This window comes from Rhineura floridana, chromosome 1, assembly GCF_030035675.1.
Source record: "Rhineura floridana isolate rRhiFlo1 chromosome 1, rRhiFlo1.hap2, whole genome shotgun sequence".
NCBI lineage: Eukaryota > Metazoa > Chordata > Lepidosauria > Squamata > Rhineuridae > Rhineura > Rhineura floridana.
The window spans coordinates 13272035-13295519 of record NC_084480.1 but is presented as its reverse complement, the minus strand read 5'-3'; the positions used below and the strand labels follow the sequence as shown (position 1 = coordinate 13295519).

The window sequence follows — 23485 nt, the reverse complement described above, 5'->3', positions numbered from 1 at the left end:
TATTTGCTCACAGGGGTTTTTAGAAAGTTGGAAGGGGGAGGATATTGTGGTCATAAATCTCTGCTCTCCCCTATCCCATCATCTTCCTCTTCTGCAAGTTTGCTTGCCCATAGAGGTTTGGTGGGGTTGTGGCTGTATTCCTCCCCGTACGTTTGTTTGCCCAGGAGAGCTGTTGGAAAGTTAAAAGGGGGTGATGAATCATTATTCTAGTCCAGTTTTTGTTCCCCTTGATAAGGCTGCAATCCTAATCCCATTCTCCTGGGAGTAAATCCCTTTGGACATACTTCTGAGTACAGTAATACCTCAGTTAAAGAAGTGCATGTATTCCGGACATTACTTGTTTAACAGAAACTTTGGTACCATATATAGGAATAACATGGAAACAATAAGTTCCTACACCACAAAAAAGAAGAGCAGTTCAACATATTTCAGCAAACGTTTTGTTCAAAACTAACAATACACGTTTGAAATGAAACAACCAGGTCACGTCAGCCTTGCATACAGACCACTTGAAGGCTTCTTTCAGGGATGCCTGCCTTGCCTTTTTCGTTTATTATTAGCATCTTGCTCTAGCAGTCTAAAGTTTTGAGCACAGTTCTCCTCTCCATACACTTGAGCAGGCAGACAAGGGGCAGCCACCGGCACCTCTCTGTGCTTGGTCTCTCTCTCTCTCTCTCTGTCATCCTCCCCTATGCTCAAACAGATGTGTCTGCAGTAAACAGTGCTTTCAGGGCACCCAAAGCACTGTTTACTGAGGAAGCACCTGCACCACCTGGCTAGGAGTGCCACTCCAGCCATGCGTCAGAGAGCTGCCTGAAGTAGCTGCAATCCTGTAGACAAGGAGACCCCCCCCCCAATGACTTTGTTAAAAGGAGCTTCTTTCCTGGAGGATTTGTTAACTGAGGTATTACTGTATATGTGGTTAGGATTACGCTATAAGCTGGTGACTTATTTATTTATTTATTAAATGTATATCCTGCCCTTCCTCCCAGAAGGGGCCCAGGGCAGCAAACAAAAACACTAAAAGCACTCTAAAACATCTTCAAAGCAAAAGGCTTTAAAACATTAAAACAAAATATCTTCAAAAACATTTTAAAACATCTTAAACGTATCTTTGAAAAAAAACTTTAAAAACATCTTAAAAAATAATTCCCAAACAGATGCAGACTGGGATAAGGTCTCTACTTAAAAGGCTTGTTGAAAGAGGAAGTCTCCAGTAGGCGCCGAAAAGATAACAGAGATGGCACCTGTCTAATATGTAAGGGGAGGGAATTCCAAAGGGTAGGTGCCACAGCGCTAAAGGTCTGTTTCCTCTGTTGTGCGGAACGAACCTCCTGATAACATGGCATCTGCAGGAGGCCCTCACCTGCAGAGCATAGTGATTGACTGGGTATATAAGGGGTAAGACGATCTTTCAGGTGTCCTGGTCCCAAGCTTTGTAGAGCTTTGTACACCAAAACTAGAACCTTGTACTTGACCAACTAAGAATTGTGGTGTTCTTTTCAGATCTGTCTTCATCAATAAATGTTGCAGTGCAGTCCTACATAAAAAATAAGGTTGAGATTTGAACAAAAACAATAAGTGAGTTTAAAATGTTAAACTGCACATGCTCAGAGTATCTTTTGTAGCCCATGAAAGCTTATACCATAATAAACTGATTACTCTTGAAGATAGCACAAGACTTATTTTGTGGTACCTTATTTCATATGTTCCTTTCTAGCATAAAGGGCCCTATTTTGGAAACTGCACCAGGGCTTGTGTTTAGATTGATTTTTTAATGAGTCCAAACCTGCACCCCTGCCCCAGTTCAAAATCAGGAACAAGCAGGCTGGAAATATATTTTTTTAAATGTTCATTATTCCTTGTTTATCAGTATTACATTAAATCCATTCCATCTTTCTTTTAAGGAGCTCAAGGTAGCATTCATACATTTTTTTTCCTCATGTTATCCTCACAAAAACCCTATGAGGTGGGTTAGGCTGAGAGACTGACTGGCGCAAGGACACACAGTGAGTTCCTGATGGAGTCATGATTTTTACTGTAGTCTCTTGGGTCCTATTCCACTTAATTTTCCTGCATTTTGTTACACATTCTGGAAAGATATAGAAATGAATATGCTGCTTCTGCTGGTGACAATATTTCCCCATAGGTCTGGAAATGTGTGGGGTTCCTTGTTAACAGTCTTTGTGTTAGTTTCAGACTAACAAATTCAGGCTGCAATCCTGTACATACTAACCAGTGAGCAATCCCCATGGAATATAGCGGGGGCTTACCTCTGAGCAGTGCGCAGTTATTGAGGCATGAATCTACACTAGAACTTGTGACAACAGGGACCCCTTCTCAACCACGACAAGACACTTTGGTGTTAATAAATACTTAAACATTGCAGTTTTATTAAGTGCAAAGGAGGAGTATATGAGGAGAATCAGAACAGGTGGAGGCCAAACAATGTTTTTAGCAGCAGAGAAGCAACTGTGAGGGCAGGAGTGTCTACAGTATCTCTGCAAGAGAGGATGGGGAGAAAACCGGAATAACTTGGCCACCCCCCTGGGACCTCTCCGCAACCACACCAGGCCTAGTAGGCACCAGCCCCTACTGAGTGTGTGTACTATTGCAGTCTAGCTATGGGACACCAGTAGGGTTGCCAGGCCAACATTCCCAAACCCTGAGATTTCAGGGTGGGCCCTAGTGATGTCATTAAGCATGATACATTAAGCATCAACCACAGTCGCTTGGAGCATACCACTCAAACAAAAACATTTCTCTGATTGAAAATTAAGACAGAAATCTTAGCTAAATGAGGGTGTTTCCAGGCCCAGCTGAAGCGACGGGATCATTCTTTCTCACCTGCTTACAGAGCCTGGGTAGGGAACATTTAATCTAGCCTACTTGCTTCTGGCAAGAAGGTTTAAGTGCCCTCAGGCCAGGCCAGTCACCAGAAGGCCATTGTAGGAAGAAGGGAGCCTAGTGTTGTGGAGATGTTAGATTGGAGCACTAGATTGGACTAAAGATGGATGCCCCTGAAGGCTGCAATTCTAAACACACTGACTAAGGGACTAAGTGCCATAGAACTCAACAGGACTTACTTCTGAGTAGGTATTGCTAGGATTGTGCTGTTGGTAAGGCTTGGGAAGCCCACAAGCAGGACCTGAGCACAAGAGCAACTCTTCCCACTTGCAATTCCCAGACGCTGATATTCAAAGGCCTACTGACTCAGACAGTGGCGGTAGGACATAGCCATCATGGCCATTGATAGCCTTCTCCATGAATTTATCTAATCACACCTTTTAAAGCCATTCAGCTTGGTGGCCTGCACTGTACCTCATGGGAGCGAAGTGTAGTTCATTTTGCTTTTTTATTTTATTACTTGTTATTAAATTTCTATCCTGCCCTTCCTAACCAAACAGAGCCCAGGGGGGCAAATAACAGTGATAAAACACTAAAAAAACCCTTTAAAAACAAAACAGCTTTAGAAACAATTGCAATACAGATGCAGACTGGGGTAAGGTATCTACTTAAAAGACTTGCTGAAAGAGGTCTTCAGAAGGCAACTTTTAGAGTGACAGTAGGCTTGAAGATTGGTATGGCAGTATTCAGTTGGATTTTTGTCTGGTTTATAGTAAGTATATATTGGGTTGTATTCAACCCTAGTCAGAGTGAACCTAAGTTAGTCTATTAACTTCAATGGGTCTACTCTGGACTACCACTGAATACCACCCTCCTTCTTGCTTCTTTTATATAAAACTTAATAAAAGTTGGGGGAGATTTCATCTTGCCATTCAAACAAAGGAACAAAACATCTCATTGACAGCTCTCAAACAAATAATTACAAACAAAATTCATACATACATAAACAATGACGAAACAGCTAATAAAAACAGCAGATAAATGGAACTCATGCTTATAGTAGGGAATCTACAAAATTAAACACTGTTAATAGCGGCAGTGACTGCTGCCCATTGGGACTGTTAGGGCAGAAAGGATGGAGCCCAACTGTAGGTGGCCAGTGTCAGGAGGGGTCAACTAACTCTAGTTTTGGGGCTACAATGAGACTAAGAGAAGGAAGAAGCTGACAGGTATGGTGACCCCCTGGACTGCATATAAATAAGAAGATAGAGCGGGGAAGGGGCAGACTCAGGACAGACTGAGGTTGATGCCCCATTTGCCCTAATGTGTACTTAAAAGGAAACAGCGTAGGTGCCAAATGAATACGATTGGAGGAGAGGGTGTTCTGGTTGCCTGGGTGCCACCACAGCAAAGGCCCCATCCTTTGAAGGGACCCACTGCAGGACCTCTACAGAAGACCTTAAGACCCAAGCAGGTTTGTTTAGGATGAACTAGTCCATTAGAATTAGGGCTGTGAGCTTTGAAGGGACGTGCAGTTGAGATCAGCTTTCACTGAAACCCATCAGGTGTTTCTGTGAACATCGATACGGTTTGTTGCCTGTGTGGATCTTCCTACAATGAGTATCAAGGTTTCGCCTTCTGAGTGAACCTTTTCTTGCAGTCCAAACATTCATAAAGCTTCTCCCCAGTGTGGATCCTCCGATAACGAGAGAGATCTGAAGCGAGCTGAAACCTTTTCCTGCACTCCGAGCACTTATATGGCTTCTCCCCCGTGTGGATTTGTTCGTGACGGCTGCAGTCTGAGTTGGTGCTGAATCTTTCCCCACAGACAGAGCACTCTAAGGGCTTCTCCCTGGTGTGAGTTCTCTGGTGCTGCACAAGATTTGAGCTGTAAACAAAGCACTTTCCACATGCCAAACATTTGTGTGGATTTTCAATCACGTGGGTTTTCCTATGTTTATCAAGGCCTGAGCTCAGACTGAAACTTTTCCTGCCAATGTTGTATGTGCTTTGTCTCTTACCAGTGTGGATTCTTTGGTAAGTGGTATTTTTTCGGAGGTCCTTGTCATTACCCACGCCAGTAACAGAATCATCTTCTCTCCCCCTTGAGTGGCTTGGTGTCTGACACTCTGAAGAACTGGAAAAAGACCAAATGAATATTTCCCCATTAGAAGACCTTGTGGGAAAGGAATCCGTCAAAGGGACAGAGAACACTGTGGAACCATATGGAACTGTCAAAGCTCTGGACATCTCCTTTTGCTGATGCGTTGAAGTCATCAACAGTAAATCTCAGAACTCCGAAAGATTCCTGCTGGATTATATCAAAGGCCTATCTAGTCCAGCATCTTGTTTTCCATAGTGGCCAACAGATGCCTATGGGAAGCCCATGAAGAGGACATGAAGGTGATAGCCCTCTCCTTCTTGTGCTTCCCAGCAACTGGTATTCAGAGACAAAGTGCCTCTGATACTGGATATAACATAAGCCATCATGGACAGTTGCCATTCCTAGCCTCCATGAATTCTCCTAATTCCTTTTTAAAACTATCCGCAATAGTGACTTCTTAAACCTTATTCGTATGTTTTAATAACGCTTCTAATTTCTCTGCCACAAATTCATTGTGTGGTGTACTCTTGTACTCATTGATTGTTTTCCTTTTGTGTTTTTGTACGCTGGGTGAAATTAAATAAAAATAAATATCAGGGAGTGGGAAATCCAAGTTGATGGCAATCACTACGCTTCTGGTGGTGAGTGTCACAGTTTGACTATGCCTTGTGTGAAAAAGTACTGCCTTTTGTCTGTCCTCAGTCATTCAGCTTTATTAGATGGCCCCAAGGTCTAGTATTATGGGACCAAAGTACTTTAAGGACCACCTGACTCCTTATGATCCATCTCGATCACAGAGATCTTTTGATGGGCATATTTGGTGGTTCCCCACACCACTGAGGTTCGTTTGGCCTCCATCAGGAACTGAGCCTTCAATGTGGGCATTCCCTGCCCTGTGGAATTCTCGCCCAATAGAGGTTCAGGCACCTTTTGAAAACTGAACTGTTTACACAGGTCTTTGTAAAATCAATTTCTCTCTAATCAATGTAGTATTTGTTGATGCTTTTATCAGTTTTTAATGATGTTTTTATTGATTTTTAAATTTTATTGTGTCTTTGTATGTTCTAAGCCACATTGACATATTTCTAAGAAAAATGTGGCTTATAAATATTTTAATCATTAAGTAAGTAAATAAATGAAATTACGAGAGGGAGAAAAGCTTCTCCCTCTCCACCTTCTCCAAACCATGCATAATTTTAGATACTTTTGTCACTTCCACCCACCCCAATTACTCACCTTCCTCCCCCCCAAATGAAAAATGCTGTAACCTTTCCTCACAGGTGAATTTCTCCAGGTCCTTGATCATTTTGGCTGCTCTTTTCTGCACCTTTTGGAACTGTACAACATTCTTTTTGAGGTGCAGAGACCTGAACTGTGTACAGGACTCTGAGTGGGATTGTACTCTAGATTTGTATAAAGGCATTACAATATTGGCAGTTTTTATTTTCAGTCCCTTTCCTAACAAACAATTCGTATCATGGAACTTGCTTTTTTCACAGGGGCTGTGTAAAGATCTTAAATTTTGCAAGCGGCCACCATCAGAGGTGTGCTTGATGATGACAAAGGATGGGGCCTTTTCAGTGGTGGGACCCAGGTTGTGCAATATCCTTCCCTCTGGTTCCCACACTATAGACCTCCCCATAGATGCTCATTTAACTTTCTAGGACTTTTGGTCTGGAAGGGGGGAAACTGCCCAGGCTTTTAAAAAAAGGGGGGGGAGACCAGGGAACAGCCTTGGCTGCCGCAGCTCACTAAATTTAACACAGCTATGCCAGAGGATAAGCCACCTCCCTTTGGAATCTCAGTGCCCTGTTTCAGAGGCATATTGGTGGGATAATCATTCCCCAGGAGAATTGTTTTTTGCCCTGAATTTTGGAAGACTACAGTGAATTTAGTGGGAGTCAAGCTTGGCTGCTGTTCAATACAGTAGTAGACTCTTCTGATGAAGTAATGAAACGGATACACAATCTGGAGTATTTGTCAACATATACTCCTGGGTCAGTGGGATCAACCCTGTTGTTTTTTATCTAGGAACACAGGAAATATAGGGAGCTGCTTTATACTGAGTCCATCTAGCTCAGTATTGTCTAGACTGACTTGCAGCAACTTCCCAGGATTTCAGGCAGAGATCTCACCCAGCCCTACCCAGAGATGCTGGGGATTGAACCTGGGACCTGGTGCATGCTCTGCCACTGAGCTATGGACCTTCCCCTAAAGATAAAGTAAGATTCTAGTCCTCACGGTCGTGAATAAAGAGCTAGTTTTACATAGGAACCTAGGAAGCTACCTTATACCGAGTCAGAACACTGGTCCATCTAGATCAGTACATTGATTGGCAGTGACTGTCCAGGGTTTCAGACAAGGGACGTTCTCAACTCTACCTGAATCCTGCCCGTCATCCTCCAAGGTCAGAGTGGCATACAGGATTCCATGCTCTCCATTTTATCCTCACAACAACACTGTGACCCTGGTTCAAATCCCCCCGTGGCCCTGAAGATCACTGTGTGGCCTTAGGCCAATTCACTATCCTTCACAGGGTTGTTGTGAGGATAATATGAAGAGAAAGAGAGAGAGAGACAGAAAGAGATACAACTCATCTTGGAATCCTTAAGAGGAAAGGTGGGATATAAATGCAATAATAAATAGATAAATAAGGTGGGGACATTTCTGACCAGAGCCTCTGAGGAGGATCTTAATGGTCAGAGAGGTTTGCGAGGGAGTTCCACATACCTGAAGAGAACCTTGAGTTCCCCTTTCCTGTCCTGCAAAGAGTAGGGATTTCAACCCATGTTTCACGAAAACCTGCTAAGAGATCTGTAAAGAGAATAATCATACTAAACACCAGCCTTTGCTTTGTATCTTCATGTATTTTTAAGCATCTTTGTTGTAAGTTTGGGGATTCTTTTCATTTTTATTCACCTTATTTTATTGTAATTTGTAGCCTTTAAAACAAAACAAAATTAATAAAAATTACATTAAAAAGAACCCTGCCCCTTGATGCAGAGAGACTTAACCTGGGTGGGTTTTTTTGCATTTTATGAATTTTTCCTATGCCTGCAACAACAGTAGTTCATCCTTTGTAATGGAGGGATCTGTTATGGATCCAACCCTGTATTACTTCAGAATTTAAATAATCTAGAAATGCAGTGATAAAAAATCTTGAGTCATTTAATACAGTACTTTCTTTACATAATAGGACAATCAGTTCTCTTTAACAAAAATAGTAAAGACATGGCTGCAGGATGTATTTATAGTTACTGAATGGGATTAATAAATTATTTTTATTTTTTTTATCACCTCAGTGCTTGGAATGAACTAATATAGCTTAACTAATTCACTGAATTTATTCAAAAACATCTGAATTACACTTGGAAGCAGTTCCTATCATTTCCAGGTGAACTGAGCGTGAATTAATTTCCTTTTGCAGTGGAACTCTGGGTGATCTGCACCTTTCCTCCTGCTGCCTCCTTCCCCTCAGCCACCATCTCCTGTTGTGACATCACAGGCAGTACATAACCAATGGCAATAGCACAACCTCCCTCAGCCTGACAATTGTGGGGACACCTCAGCAGTGATTGATGTGTTTATTATTAAAATAGCCCGCCCCTCATGTATACTCTGACACCAGCAAAGGGCACACCATAACAGGGATTTCATCTCCTATTATTTGTTTTTGAAGAAAACAATGGACACCACAGGTAGATGAATACAGGAAAAGTTTTATTTAGAAAAATAAGCTGGCTTCTTTAAGACCTGCAGTTCTCTTCATTGCTTTCACGGTTGGTCTTGAGAACCCCTCCCCTAGAAGGAAAAACAACACAGAGAAAATGAGGGGGATGGCTACTATCCTCCACCAGCGTCTGCCTGGCAACTTCATCAGCATGCCAACTTCCACTGGTTTCATCTACTCATGAATATCCACCGGTTTTCTTTCACACGTCACATTCACACACTTACACCCACCACCCCCTCGACCACATCTGAAACCCCACTCACACACAAACACGTGGCCAGCCGACATCCGTGAGGAACGCCAGCGGACACATCCACCCCTCTCACCCCCCCCCATCCATTCACATTTGTGCCCCAGCTTCAACCCACAAATATCCACCAGCTTCTGTCGACGGACTTCCAAAGGTGAATTTCAACCAGCTTCCTTCACAAACATCCTCTGGCCTCAGCCATGCGGCGTCCTCCCCAGTTTCCAAATGAGAAATCCACTGGCTTCCACCCACCAACAGCTGCCAGCTTCTGCTAGATCCATTGCTAGACATCAGCCAGCTTCAGATTGTGGATCTCAGCCACCTTAAAGCTGCGATCCCACTCAGCAAGTAAACTTGCCTCATTATTGCTCCATAGCATCCCATGGCCAGATGATCGCATCGTCCCATCCATTCACCAGTTCATCTCCTGGAAGTGGAGGAAGACTGGACAATGCTGAATGTCACAGCTGTTGCCTGCTGTCTTCAGCTGGGGAAGAGGAAAATGCCTTTCCCTGTGCCCACTGGCTTTCCCCAAGGACCACCTTTATATCCTCTCAGCTGCCATGTGCTTTTGTGACATGACAGGTCATCAGACAATGGGAACATCTGGGGAGGCCTCATAATAGCCTCATTAGGGTTGCCAGGTCAGAAGCATCCCAAACCCTGGGCCCTAGTGATGTTGTGGGGGTGGGCCCTAGTGATGTCATTAACCATGACACATTAAGCATTAACCACAGTTGCTTGGAGCATACCATTCAAATTAAAAAAAAATGTCCAATTGGAAATTAAGATAGAAATCTTAGCTAAAAGAGGGTATTCTCAGGTCCAGATGAAAGTGATGGGAGAATACCTTCTCACCTGCTTAGAGAGCCTGGATAGGGAACATTTAATCTAGCCTACTTGCTTCTGGCAAGAAGGGTTTAAGTGCCCGCAGGTGAAGCCAGTCACCAGGAGGCCATTGTAGGAAGAAAGGAGCCTTGTGTTGTGGAGATGTTAAATGAAAGCACTCAAGAGTAAAGATGGATGCCCTTGAAAGCTGCAATTCTAAACACACTTAGTAAGGGGCTAAGCTCCATATAACTCAATAGGTCTCTTTGCTGAGTAGATATGGTTAGGATTGTGCTGTTGGTAAGGCTTGACTAGGGAACCTCTGCAAAGATATCCATATCAAAGCAGGTTGGCAACCCCCTGCCTTGAATGTCCTGCCCCTGCCTTTTAATGTGTTTGCCCCAAATGTCTTTATAGACTTGACCCTTCACTGCAGAGAGAGGTTTGGGAAATGAGTAACAGAAGATTCTCTACCCTTTCCTGCCTACCCTGTGGGCTTTGATAGCTAACCCAATTCCAAGGAGTAATTGACAGAGCGAAAACACACATGGTTTGGTCTACCTTCACAGGCAGTAACTTGGGAACAACCGCAGTTGGAGTCATACTTCCCTGTATGTGAATTCTCTTTTACCGCTATTGTGCAAGAAACAAACCATCATGCAACCAACAAGGTGCATCATCAGTGGGGTTAAGGGGGTTGAGCTGAACTGTTGCTGCTTCTATGGAGGTAGGGAGTGAGGTCAGAGGTAAATAAAATGCAAACAGAAAAACAAAAAACCATGATGATTTTGTAAATGCAATGCCATACCAACCACAACAAGTTTCCTATGAGTGAGGCAAAAAAAAAAAAAACAGCATCCCACAACCAGTCAGGGTTCCTAACCAACAACCAAAACTAAAAGAATCCTGGCAGCCAGTCAGCCAAGGTCACAGAAATCCCCATGCAGCACAAGCTGACCCGGAGGCTGCAGTTAGTGCAGAATGCTCTGGCACGATTGCTGACATGGGTTAGACCCAATCAGCACATAATACCTATGCTCTGAAATCTGCGCTAGTTGCCCATTTGCTACCAGGCCAAGTTCAAGGTGTGCTTTCCATGTTACGGGTGCCACACAGTACTTGGGCAGCTATAGTGAATGCACCAGGGGAGCAGGAGAGCTGAACTCCTCTCTGAGATATTGTACTGCCCTACAAAGTTGTCAAAATGCAAACACCATTTGGGTTGGTCTTTCACAGTCCAATCCACTTGCTGTGTAGCTTGGAAGAATTTGGTAACGTGCCTCTGAGCATATGGTGAGTGGTGGCAACACCTGTAATTAGCCCAAATAATAGAAAGAAGATATGTCCTGTGCTGATCTTGTTTTAGCCAGGAGGAAGCAATAATGAACTACTCTCTTCGTCCCTTTGGAGAGGCGAAGAATGCGACCATACAGCCTTTTACTATGAAAGGAATTCGAAAGACACGGTCACTAACTACAGCGGAATTAATCTAGCCCGCTTTGTAGCCTCTCATCACATGACCATTTTAAATGGCCTTAAAAACATTGATGACTGTGCTGAATTTACATACATCTCCAACCACGGCTGCAGTACAATCGATTGTGTCTTAATTTCCCAAAAATTGCTAAGTATAATTGATCGATTCTATATCGGAACAAAACTAAGTAGTGATCATCTCCCCCTGAATGTTATATGCATTATCCCTAGAGAGATTCGCCTGGCCCACAAATATAATCTCATTGAAAAATTTACTTCTTACCGTAAAAGACCTATCTGGACTCTTTCATTAGCTACAAACATAGGGAAATTTTTGACCGCCCCGAGTACTATAGCTACTCGTTCTCTGTTGATGAATTCAAATTCCTCCGATGAAATCCTCACTGTTTACGACTCTCTGTCTTCAGCGTTACGCTCTCTTTTATCCCTACGACCATCAACCAACAATTCTAAGAATTTTGATTGCCCTAGATGGTTTGACAAGGAGTGTCAAGCCTTAAAACTACGCCTAAGATCCATCTATCTAAATTACCGTCGTCAACATCTTACTTCCCTCCCCCCGGAGTACTATTTAACCAAGAGACTGTACAAGTCAACACTTGCCCGTAAAAAACAACAAGCAGTCCAAGAGGAATGGAACAATCTCATTGTTGCATCAAGACAGAATAACTCGGAGAGATTCTGGTTTATTATTATGAAGGCCTTTAGATCTCACCCCATAGCCGTGCACGCTATCTCTCCTCAGACATGGGAAAGTTATTTTTCCTCCTTGTATCGGATTAAACACCCAACCAATCCAATAAATTCTTTGTCCTTTGAACTTTCCCAGCTTCCGGATTGGCCGACTGTCAATCAAACCTAAATAAGGGTTTTGATTGCGGACCTTAAGAAGGGTAAAGCACCAGGCCCAGATAACATCCCTGCTGAACTTCTCCAAGATAACCAGGATTGGTGGGCCCCCCTATTAGCAAAGCTTTTTACCAACTTTAATAAATCGGGTCTTTTTCCAATATCGTGGCATGAAGCTACCATTATACCCATCTACAAAAAAGGAGACAGGCAAGACCCCTCAAATTACCGCCCGATTAGTCTGCTTTCCATTATTGGAAAGCTATATGCCTCACATTTGAAAACAAAACTTCAGTCATGGCTTGATGACCAAAACATTCTGGGCTTAGAGCAATCTGGATTTCGGAAAGGTTGCTCCACTTTGAATCATTGTATAATCTTGCAACACCTTGCTGAAAAATATAACAAACATAACAGATTTATAGATTTAAAGGCCGCATTTGACTCCATACCACGGGACAAACTTTGGCACAAATTAATTAATACCACTATCGATAAAAGACTCCTTTTCCTGATTTACAAATTACATCAGAACACATCCCTCCGAGTTTGCTGTGGTAAAGACAGTGGCCTGTCAAACCCCATACATACATTCACAGGGGTGAGACAAGGCTGCATTTTAGTGCCTCTCCTTTTCAATTTATATCTAAATGATCTGGCAGTACAGTGTCTCTCCAATGATTTTCATATTCCTAAAATTGCCTCTACATCCTGCCCGTTACTATTATATGCAGATGACGCTGTGCTCCTTTCTTTTACGAAGATCGGCCTTACCCATATGATAAAGGCATTCATGTCCTATTGCAATGACAACCAACTAGTCATTAATTTCGAAAAGACTAAAATCCTAGTCTTTTCCAACAGCAAATCCCTCCCTGTTTGGTCGAGAAATGGACATCAAATTGCACAAGTTGCCTACTACAGATATCTAGGCATAATTTTCCGCGCCTCTCTGAGTTGGTCTACCCACATCCGAGCAGCAGTAACAAAAGCAAGGTGCTCCACAAAGAATTTACTCCGCTTTTTTCATTATAAAGGCGGCCGCTTTGTCCCAGCCCTTATCAAACTATTCACATATAAGATCATTCCCCAACTTTTATACGGTGCCCCCATTTGGATTCACTCTCTAGGTCCTTCCGTTGAAACCACACTTTCCAGTTTCCTCCGCAGCCTTCTAGCTGTGCCCCGATGTGTTCCCTCAGCAGCATTAAGACTTGAATGCGGGTTGACCTCTTTGGACTGCCGAGCATGGATCATGACTTTCAACTTTTGGGCAAAAATTTCATTTAACTTTCCCCAAGGCCTTCTAGCCCCATTCTGGAATGACACCTATCCCTCTTCCTGGATCACAAATATAGAAGCCAAACTGCTGAAAATTGGCCTCTCCAAAGACTATTTGGCCTCCCAATCTCAAAACGATGTACTCCCACAGATCTGCTCTCGGCTTATAGATATTGATTACCAAAACTCAATTTCTAATGCATCCAAAACATGCTCCCCATTGGCCCTAAATTTATCTTTTGCATTTGGTAAACTCGCCCCTTATTTATATTTTCTTACTTTACCCAAATTACGTTTAGCCTTCACAAAAGCCAGATTCAACGCCTTAAACTCAGCGATAATAGAAGGGAGATTCCGACGAACCCCTTATGAGCAGCGTGTATGCCCTTGCGGTCATGAACAGATCGAAACCCTTTCCCATTCCATTTTGGATTGCCCGCTCTATTCACAAATCAGAACTAAATTCCTTAATCCTATCTTGTCGAACCAGAAATTTAAAAACTTTCCCCCCGAAGATATGATTGCTCTGCTCCTCACAGGCTCTGACAGAGATACTACCATACAAGTTTCAAAATTCGTATTTGCTGCCCAATCAATACGTGCCTCCTCCTAATGTTTGTATCATGAATCTTGTTTTTGTTCTGTATTATATGTTGATTTCTTTTATTCTGTTTTAATTTCCGGGTCCTTGACCGCAATAAACTACTACTATGTGCCTCTGAGCATATGGTGAGTGGCGGCAACACCTGCAATCTCCAAAGATGGAGAATTATATTTTTGTATGTTTGTTGGTGTTCTTCTTACTTTGCTTCTTTCCTGTGTTACTAATGTTTCTACAGAGAATTTAAACTAGAAAATGTTATTTCCCTCATTATTCATCCTAGAAATCTGTGTCAAATTTATTTTTATTAATTTCAGAGCCTTTTTATTGGTCAATGTCATATGATAGTGAAGATAGCCTTTTTTGTTTCAAACTGGAGGTTATGGTCTATTTCTATTTCGGGTTCATTAACAGTTGGCCTGAAACTGCAGTTTAATGTAAAATCAGACTGATAGCAATATGCTGCTACTTTAGCAATGACTCCAGTTGTTGGAAAAAAGAGGACTCGTGTTTTCAGCCTGCTATGTTTACACCACTTTATTTAAGGCAAGGTGTTCACGATCAATTAAAAACATAGAGCACACTTAGAATTTTGCTAGAATATATTTCACCTCCCACTGTTTTATCTTTTGCAAATTGAGACACTTCTGAGGTCCACTGGAGACTATTTTGCAGAAGTCAGTGCCATTATTCCACAATTATGTTTGGAGTTTTTTTAGTATAAATTTTGCAAAGTGTTGCTGTACTTCACATATTCATAGAAACAAAAGCAAAAGAAAATGATTTCCTATAGAAAACTTCACTAAAATTGCAAAGTAAATCAGAAATATTTAAAGTGACCATCTGAACTATATCAACTGTCTTAATAATGTTGCTTCCTCCCGGCTAAAACAAGATCAGCACAGGACATATCTTCTTTCTATTATTTGGGCTAATTACAGGTGTTGCCACCACTCACCATATGCTCAGAGGCACATGTTACCAAATTCTTCCAAGCTACACAGGAAGTGGATTGGACTGTGAAAGACCAACCCAAATGGTGTTTGCATTTTGACAACTTTGTAGGGCAGTACAATATCTCAGAGAGGAGTTCAGGTCTCCTGCTCCCCTGGTGCATTCACTATAGCTGCCCAATTTCCCTGCTTTTTAAAGTTTGGTAGAAATATCTGTGGGCTATAGGTACATTCTTAAACCGCAAGGTTTTTTGCCTATAAGTGAATTTCCCTGCTTTTTAATCCGGGAGGTAAGAAATGGGATCCTGTGCAAGTTTATGGATTGATCATTTAAATACTTATTGAGTTGAGTGGGATTTACACACACACACCAGGCAATCATGCTTAGGATAGGTGAAACTGACCATGGGATGGGGAAGGGAGGAGGGGGAGGAGGGAGGGGTGGAAAGGCAGAGGGGAGGACTGGGATGGGAGCAGGCAGGAGGGGGACGGGAGAAGAAGGACAGCTGTGGTCGTTTGCATGTTTATTGAGTTCAGTGGGATTTACTCCCGTGCAATCATGCTTAGGATAGGTAAAACTGACTGGGGGAGAGGGACGGAGGGCTCGAGTGGGCAGGGAAGGAGGAAGAAGGAAGAGGGGAGGAGAAAGGGAGAGGAAAGGGGAAGGAGGGAAAAGGCAGGTCAGATCATTTGTATGATTATTGAGTTGAATCGGATATACTCCTATGCTGAGAGTTGCTAGGAGACGCCCTGTTCCTCTCACAGACCTTCAATCAGAGTGGCTGACTGTTAACCATTCTCTCAGGGGAATAGGAGTCTCCTCTCAGCACCCTTCACAAACTACACTTCCCAGGATTCTTTCAGGGAAGCCATGACTGTCTCAAGTGAAATCAAGTCTGGTGTGGGTGTGGCCCTCTGATTAGCCAAGCCCAGCAGCTGTGTGGCTTTTAGAACGCTGACAGTTGGTCCTTACTGAGCATGCCCCGCGTTATAATAGGCTTCCAGCCAAAATTTCTTAAATTAATTAAAAATCAACCAGGCATTTTTTAAACTTTTAAACTGCAGTAGATGAAGGTCAGAGTATGGGGCAAGGTCAGTATTAGGATTACAGGTACTCTGTGAACATGGCTGATTTTTAATGAATTTCAACAGATTATGAGAACTCGCAAAAAAAAGTCCAAAAGGGCTCTGAGTTTTTTTCTCTCTTTTTACACTTTGAACTGTCTATTCTCTCTGACTGTTTTGTGTATCGCCATGAAAATTGACAGGGTTGTTAAGCAAGCGTTTCTGAGTTCAGGACTATAAGTTATGTAAGGTTTTGTTTTGAAATGAGCTTATGGGAAGCCTCAGAATGGCATGGGGGGATATTTTCCATTTAACATTGCGGAATGTGAAAAATCCCCGCTGACTATAGTATACAGCCATTCTCGTGGCTGTATAATCCCTCTTTTTCAACCACAGGCATTGTGGAGGGAGAACACGGACGACTGTTTAAAGCACGTTTTCCCCACACTGAACCCTGGGAGTTGTAGTTTGTTAAGATTCTGGGAATTGTAGCCCTGTGAAGTAGTTGTTCTTGTTATGTGCCTCCAGGTCGACGACGACTTATGGTGACCCTATGAATCAGAGACCTCCAAGAGCATCTGTCATGAACCACCCTGTTCAGATCTTGTAAGTTCAGGTCTGTGGCTTCCTTTATGGAATCAATCCATCTCTTGTTTGGCCTTCCTCTTTTTCTACTTCCTTCTGTTTTTCCAAGCATTATTATCTTTTCTAATGAATCATGTCTTCTCATTATGTGTCCAAAGTATGATAACCTCAGTTTCATCATTTTAGCTTCTAGTGATAATTCTGGTTAATTTGTTCTAACACCCAATTATTTGTCTTTTTCGCAGTCCATGGTATCCGCAAAGCTCTTCTCCAACACCACATTTCAAATGAGTGGATTTTTCTCTTATCAGCTTTTTTCACTGTCCAACTTTCACATCCATACATAGAGATCAGAAATGCCATGGTCTGAATGATCCTGACTTTAGTGTTCAGTGATACATCTTTGTATTTGAGGATCTTTTCTAGTTCTCTCACAGCTGCCCTCCCCAGTCCTAGCCTTCTTCTGATTTCTTGACTATTGTCTCCATTTTGGTTAATGATTGTGCCAAGGTATTGATAATCCTTGACAAGTTCAATGTCCTCATTGTCAACTGTAAAGTTGCATAAATCTTCTGTTGTCATTACTTTAGTCTTTTTGATGTTCAACTGTAGTCCTGCTTTAGTCTTTTTGATGTTCAACTGTAGTCCTGCTTTTGTGCTTTCCTCTTTAACTTTCATCAGCATTCGTTTCAAATCATTACTGGTTTCTGCTAGTAGTATGGTATCATCTGCATATCAAATTATTGATATTTCTCCCTCCAATTTTCACACTCCTTCTTCTTGGTCCAATCCTGCTTTCCGTATGATATGTTCTGCGTATAGATTAAATAAATAGAGTGATAGAATACACCCCTATCTCACACTCTTTCTGATGGGGAACCAATCGGTTTCTCCATATTCTGTCCTTATGGTAGCCTCTTGTGCAGAGTATAGGTTGCGTATCAGGAAAATCAGATGCTATAGCACCCCCATTTCTTTTAAAGCATTCCATAGTTTTTCATGATCTACACAGTCAAAGGCTTTGCTGTAATCTATAAAGCACAGGGTGATTTTCTTCTGAAATTCCTTGGTCCGTTCCATTATCCAATGTATGTTTGCAATATGATCTCTGGTACCTCTTCCCTTTCTAAATCCAGCTTGGATGTCTAGCATTTCTCGCTCCATATATGGAAAGAGCCTTTGTTGTAGAATCTTGAGCATTACTTTACTTGCATGGGATATTAAGGCAATTGTTCGATAATTACTGCATTCCCTGGGATCCCCTTTCTTTGGAATTGGGATGTATATGGAACGCTTCCAGTCTGTGGGCCATTGTTTAGTTTTCCATATTTCTTGACAGATTTTAGTCAAACTTTGGACTGATTCAGTCTCAGTACCTTGTAGCTACTCTATTGGTATGCCATCTATTCCTGGTGATTTGATTCTTCCAAGTATTTTAAGAGCAGCTTTCACCTCACATTCTAAAATTTCTGGTTCTTCATCATATGGTTCCTCCGTGAATGAATCTGTCATCCTTGCATCTCTTTTATAGAGTTCTTCAGTGTATTGCTTCCATCTTCCTTTTATTTCATCTCGGTTATTTAGTGTGTTCCCCTGTTGATTATTCAACATCCCTACTCTTGGTTTAAATTTCCCTTTCATTTCTCTAATCTTTTGGAACAGGGCTCTTGTTCTACCCTTTTTGTTGTCCTCTTCTATTTCTACGCAGTAACTATTGTAATAGTTAAGAACATAAGAACATAAGAAGAGCCTGCTGGATCAGGCCAGTGGCCCATCTAGTCCAGCATCCTGTTCTCACAGTGGCCAACCAGGTGCCTGGGGGAAGCCCGCAAGCAGGACCCGAGTGCAAGAACACTCTCCCCTCCTGAGGCTTCCAGCAACTGGTTTTCAGAAGCATGCTGCCTCTGTCTAGGGTGACAGAGCACAGCCATCATGGCTAGTAGCCATTGATAGCCCTGTCCTCCATGAATTTGTCTAATCTTCTTTTAAAGCCATCCAAGCTGGTGGCCATTACTGCATCTTGTGGGAGCAAATTCCATAGTTTAACTATGCGCTGAGTAAAGAAGTACTTCCTTTTGTCTGTCCTGAATCTTCCAACATTCAGCTTCTTTGAATGTCCACGAGTTCTAGTATTATGAGAGAGGGAGAAGAACTTTTCTCTATCCACTTTCTCAATGCCCTGCATAATTTTATACCCTTCTATCATGTCTCCTCTGACCCGCCTTTTCTCTAAACTAAAAAGCCTCAAATGCTACAACCTTTCCTCGTAAGGGAGTCGCTCCATCCCCTTGATCATTCTGGTTGCCCTCTTCTGAACCTTTTCCAACTCTATAATATCCTTTTTGAGATGAGGCGACCAGAACTGTACACAGTATTCCAAATGCGGTCGCACCATAGATTTATACAACGGCATTATCATATCGGCTGTTTTATTTTCAATACCTTTCCTAATTATCGCTAGCATGGAATTTGCCTTTTTCACAGCTGCCGCACACTGGGTCGACATTTTCATCGTGCTGTCCACTACAACCCCGAGGTCTCTCTCCTGGTCGGTCACCGCCAGTTCAGACCCCATGAGCGTGTATGTGAAATTAAGATTTTTTGCTCCAATATGCATAATTTTACACTTGTTTATATTGAATTGCATTTGCCATTTTTCCGCCCATTCACTCAGTTTGGAGAGGTCTTTTTGGAGCTCTTCGCAATCCCTTTTTGTTTTAACAACCCTGAACAATTTAGTGTCGTCAGCAAACTTGGCCACTTCACTGCTCACTCCTAATTCTAGGTCATTAATGAACAAGTTGAAAAGTACAGGTCCCAATACCGATCCTTGAGGGACTCCACTTTCTACAGCCCTCCATTGGGAGAACTGTCCGTTTATTCCTACTCTCTGCTTTCTGCTTCTTAACCAATTCCTTATCCACAAGAGGACCTCTCCTCTTATTCCATGACTGCTGAGCTTCCTCAGAAGCCTTTGGTGAGGTACCTTGTCAAACGCTTTTTGAAAGTCTAAGTACACTATGTCCACTGGATCACCTCTATCTATATGCTTGTTGACACTCTCAAAGAATTCTAATAGGTTACTGAGACAGGACTTTCCCTTGCAGAAGCCATGCTGGCTCTGCTTCAGCAAGGCTTGTTCTTCTATGTGCTTAGTTAATCTAGCTTTAATAATACTTTCTACCAGTTTTCCAGGGACAGAAGTTAAGCTAACTGGCCTGTAATTTCTGGGATCCCCTCTGCATCCCTTTTTGAAGATTGGCGTTACATTTGCCACTTTCCAGTCCTCAGGCATGGAGGAGGATCTGAGGGACAAGTTACATATTTTAGTTAGCAGATCAGCAATTTCACCTTTGAGTTCTTTGAGAACTCTCGGGTGGATGCCATGCGGGCCCGGTGATTTGTCAGTTTTTATATTGTCTATTAAGCTTAGAACTTCCTCTCTCGTTACCACTATTTGTCTTAGTTCCTCAGAATCCCTTCCTGCAAATGTTAGTTCAGGTTCAGGGATCTGCCCTATATCTTCCACTGTGAAGACAGATGCAAAGAATTCATTTAGCTTCTCTGCAATCTCCTTATCGTTCTTTAGTACACCTTTGACTCCCTTATCATCCAAGGGTCCAATTGTCTCCCTAGATGGTCTCCTGCTTTGAATGTATTTATAGAATTTTTTGTTGTTGGTTTTTATGTTCTTAGCAATGTGCTCCTCAAATTCTTTTTTAGCATCCCTTATTGTCTTCTTGCATTTCTTTTGCCAGAGTTTGTGTTCTTTTTTATTTTCTTCATTCGGTCAAGACTTCCATTTTCTGAAGGAAGACTTTTTGCCTCTAAGAGCTTCCTTGACTTTGCTCGTTAACCATGCTGGCATCTTCTTGGCCCTGGCGGTACCTTTTCTGATCTGCGGTATGCACTCCAGTTGAGCTTCTAATATAGTGTTTTTAAACAACTTCCAAGCATTTTCGAGTGATGTGACCCTCTGGACTTTGTTTTGCAGCTTTCTTTTTACCAATCCCCTCATTTTTGTGAAGTTTCCTCTTTTGAAGTCAAATGTGACCGTGTTGGATTTTCTTGGCAATTGGCCAGTTACATGTATGTTTAATTTAATAGCACTGTGGTCACTGCTCCCAATTGGTTCAACAACACTTACATCTCGCACCAGGTCCCGGTCCCCACTGAGGATTAAGTCCAGGGTTGCCGTCCCTCTGGTCGGTTCCATGACCAACTGGTCTAGGGAATAGTCATTTAGAATATCTAGAAACTTTGCCTCTTTGTCATGACTGGAACACATATGTGGCCGGTCTATGTCCGGGTAGTTGAAGTCACCCATTACTACCACATTTCCTAGTTTGGATGCTTCCTCAATTTCATATCTCATCTCAAGGTCTCCCTGAGCATTTTGATCAGGGGGACGATAGATCGTTCCCAGTATTAAGTCCCTCCTGGGGCATGGTATCACCACCCACAACGATTCTGTGGAGGAGTCTGCCTCTTTGGGGGTTTCGAGCTTGCTGGATTCAATGCCTTCTTTCACGTATAGAGTGACTCCACCACCAATACGTCCTTCCCTGTCCTTCCGATATAGTTTATATCCAGGGATAACCGTATCCCACTGGTTTTCTCCATTCCACCAGGTCTCCGTTATGCTCACTATATCAATGCTCTCCTCTAAGACCAAGCACTCCAGTTCTCCCATCTTGGTTCGGAGGCTCCTAGCATTAGCGTACAGGCACTTGTAAGCAGTGTCTCTCTTCAAGTGTCTTTGGCACTTGTGGTTTGGCCTGTGGTAATTTTGCTCTTCTGAATTTATATCCTGTGCCCCTGCTCTGACAATGCCTACTTCTAGGCCTACCCCTTTTAAAATTTCATCATTTCTTTGGTTTTTATCCCAGGGGGGAGGTTTATTCCGAACCGGACCTTTCTCAGCTCCTGTCGGGTTTCCCCCCTCAGTCAGTTTAAAAGCTGCTCTGCTACCTTTTTCTGTTTGTCCCTATGTACTAGTCGCTGTATTGTTGCATTTAGGGTTCTGACTGTGTTTCTATCTCCTTTTGCTTTACTTCTCGCTTTAACCTTTTGAAGAATTTCTTCAATCATCCATTGGGGTCTTTCTCTCGTTTTAACTAGAGGTATTGTCTTTTTGCATTCTTCTCTGATAATGTCTCTGACTTCATTCCATAGTTCTTCTGGTTCTCTGTCAACTAAGTTTAAAGCCTCAAACCTGTTCCCTATTTGATCTTTATATGCTTCTGGGATGTTATTTAAACTGTATTTTGGCATTATGATTGCATTATGATTGCTTTGTTGTTCTTCTTTAGCTTTACTCTGATTTTCGATACGATCAGTTCATGATCTGTACCGCAGTCTGCTCCTGGTCTTGTTTTTGCAGAAAGTATGGAACTTCTCCACCTTCTGCTACCTGCCTGTGAAGGGAAAACTACAATTCCCAGAATTCTTTGGGGGAATTGCGCTTTAAACTGTAGGGTACATAGATACGCAGCGTTAACACCAAAGCTTGGTGGCACCGCACCCCCACTGCTTGAGAAGGCAGGGAAGGAGCTCTCTGGGACAGGCGGAAAAAGGAGCGTTTGCGAAACCCTCACAAAACCTCCCCCCTCCGCCGCCAAGGAGCAGCGGCTGAGGGCGGGGCCTCTCACAGCCCCGCCTCTCACGTACGTCACGCGGCCGTAGCGGCGGGCGGAGGAGGGGGCGCTCGGAGCGTGCAGGATGGTGGCGGCGGCGGCTGAGGTTGAGCCAGGCAGCGGGTAGAAAATGGCGGACTTCGAGGAGCTGAGGGTGAGGAGAAGCCGCTGCTAACTGCGCTCCCTGCGGCCCTCTGCCGACCCCTTCCTTTGACGACGCCCCCTCGTAGGCAGCCCGCCCTCAGCTCCGTCGGCGGCATCTTCCCTCCCTCCTCCTTCCTTTCTGCGGGCAGGCGGAGGAGCCTCTTTCTTTCTCCCGCCTGCCTCTCGCCCTGCCCTTCTCCCCACGGAAGGCGATGGGCAGGGGGGCCCAGAGGTGGTGGCAGCCCCTCATCCCCTGCAGCCGTTGTCCCAGCCTGCCCCCCACCTTTATCTCCCTTCCCCGCCGCCCCTCAGCTTCCCCCTTAATCCTTTTATTAAGAGGAACAGGCTGTAGCCCTAACATGCTACTACCACTAACAGTAATAATAATCTATTTTATACTACTACTGATGTATTATTATTATTATTGTTACTAATAATATATCATCATCAACGTGCATGTCTGGCTAGGGATAGGGTAAGGCTGCAGTCCAATACGTGTCTACTCAGAAGTAAGGTCTCTTGAGTTCAGTGGGACTTACTCCCAGGTAAGTGGGTATTGGCTTGCAGCCTAAGTCTCCTTGGACCGAACAGGGCAGGGCAATTCGCTCCTGTTTCTTTCTGGAGCCCAATCTCTCCCCCCGTTTGTAGCCTTACTGGCTTTTCTCTCGCCAGTTCTCTTAGTGATCAAGCCTTGCAGTATTTCTGACCCCGGTTTCTTTCACCGCATTTTGTTTTTAAGCGAACTCCCCGTTATCCAATTCTTCCTTAGGGTCAGCCTTTTTGTCTTGCTCTGCGATGAGAGATCCCAGTCCAAATGCCCTCCTATGAACGGGGTTCCTATGGTACGCTGCCCCCATCCCAAACCTCCAGTGTGTGTTTTCCAGCCAGATCCTCATAACCGCGTGGTCTTCCCCTCCGGTTTTCTCCTGGCTGCTGATGTAGTTTCAAGTTTCTCTTCCATCCTTTGCAGCAGCATTTTCTGTCTGATGCTTTTCAGGGTTGGTGCTTCTTTGAGGTCTGCTTTCCCCATCACCAAATTCATCACCCTTTCTATCTCCTCTTTCCTGCTCCTTTGAATAGCTCCTCTAGTTCTCTGCCATCTCTTCTTTTTC

General features: G+C 43.2%; 1 protein-coding gene and 1 long non-coding RNA gene across 8 annotated transcripts in view; one reads left to right on the top strand and one right to left on the bottom strand.

Annotated features, from left to right (window-relative positions):
* Window positions 1-23485, top strand: part of LOC133379137 (E3 SUMO-protein ligase PIAS2-like) — a 52094-nt gene that overhangs the window by 971 nt on the left and 27638 nt on the right. For 2 of the 7 annotated variants that reach the window (XM_061613783.1, XM_061613774.1), the window contains exon 1: window positions 22676-22750. The exons of 1 other annotated variant lie outside the window; for it this stretch is intronic. In XM_061613783.1, the coding sequence (XP_061469767.1) occupies window positions 22733-22750 (18 nt within the window). In that variant the 5' untranslated portion in view covers window positions 22676-22732. Of the gene's footprint in view, window positions 1-22133; window positions 22384-22675; window positions 22751-23485 lie in introns of those variants that run through there. 4 more of the 7 variants (XM_061613809.1, XM_061613791.1, XM_061613800.1 and 1 more) reach the window with 3 other exon arrangements.
* Window positions 1113-23485, bottom strand: part of LOC133379162 (uncharacterized) — a 31091-nt gene continuing 8718 nt past the window's right edge. The window contains exons 3-5 of the long non-coding RNA XR_009761128.1: window positions 7682-7765; window positions 4869-4984; window positions 1113-1540 (exon numbers count right to left, since the gene is read on the bottom strand). This is a non-coding gene — a long non-coding RNA (uncharacterized LOC133379162). The remainder of the gene's footprint in view (window positions 1541-4868; window positions 4985-7681; window positions 7766-23485) is intronic.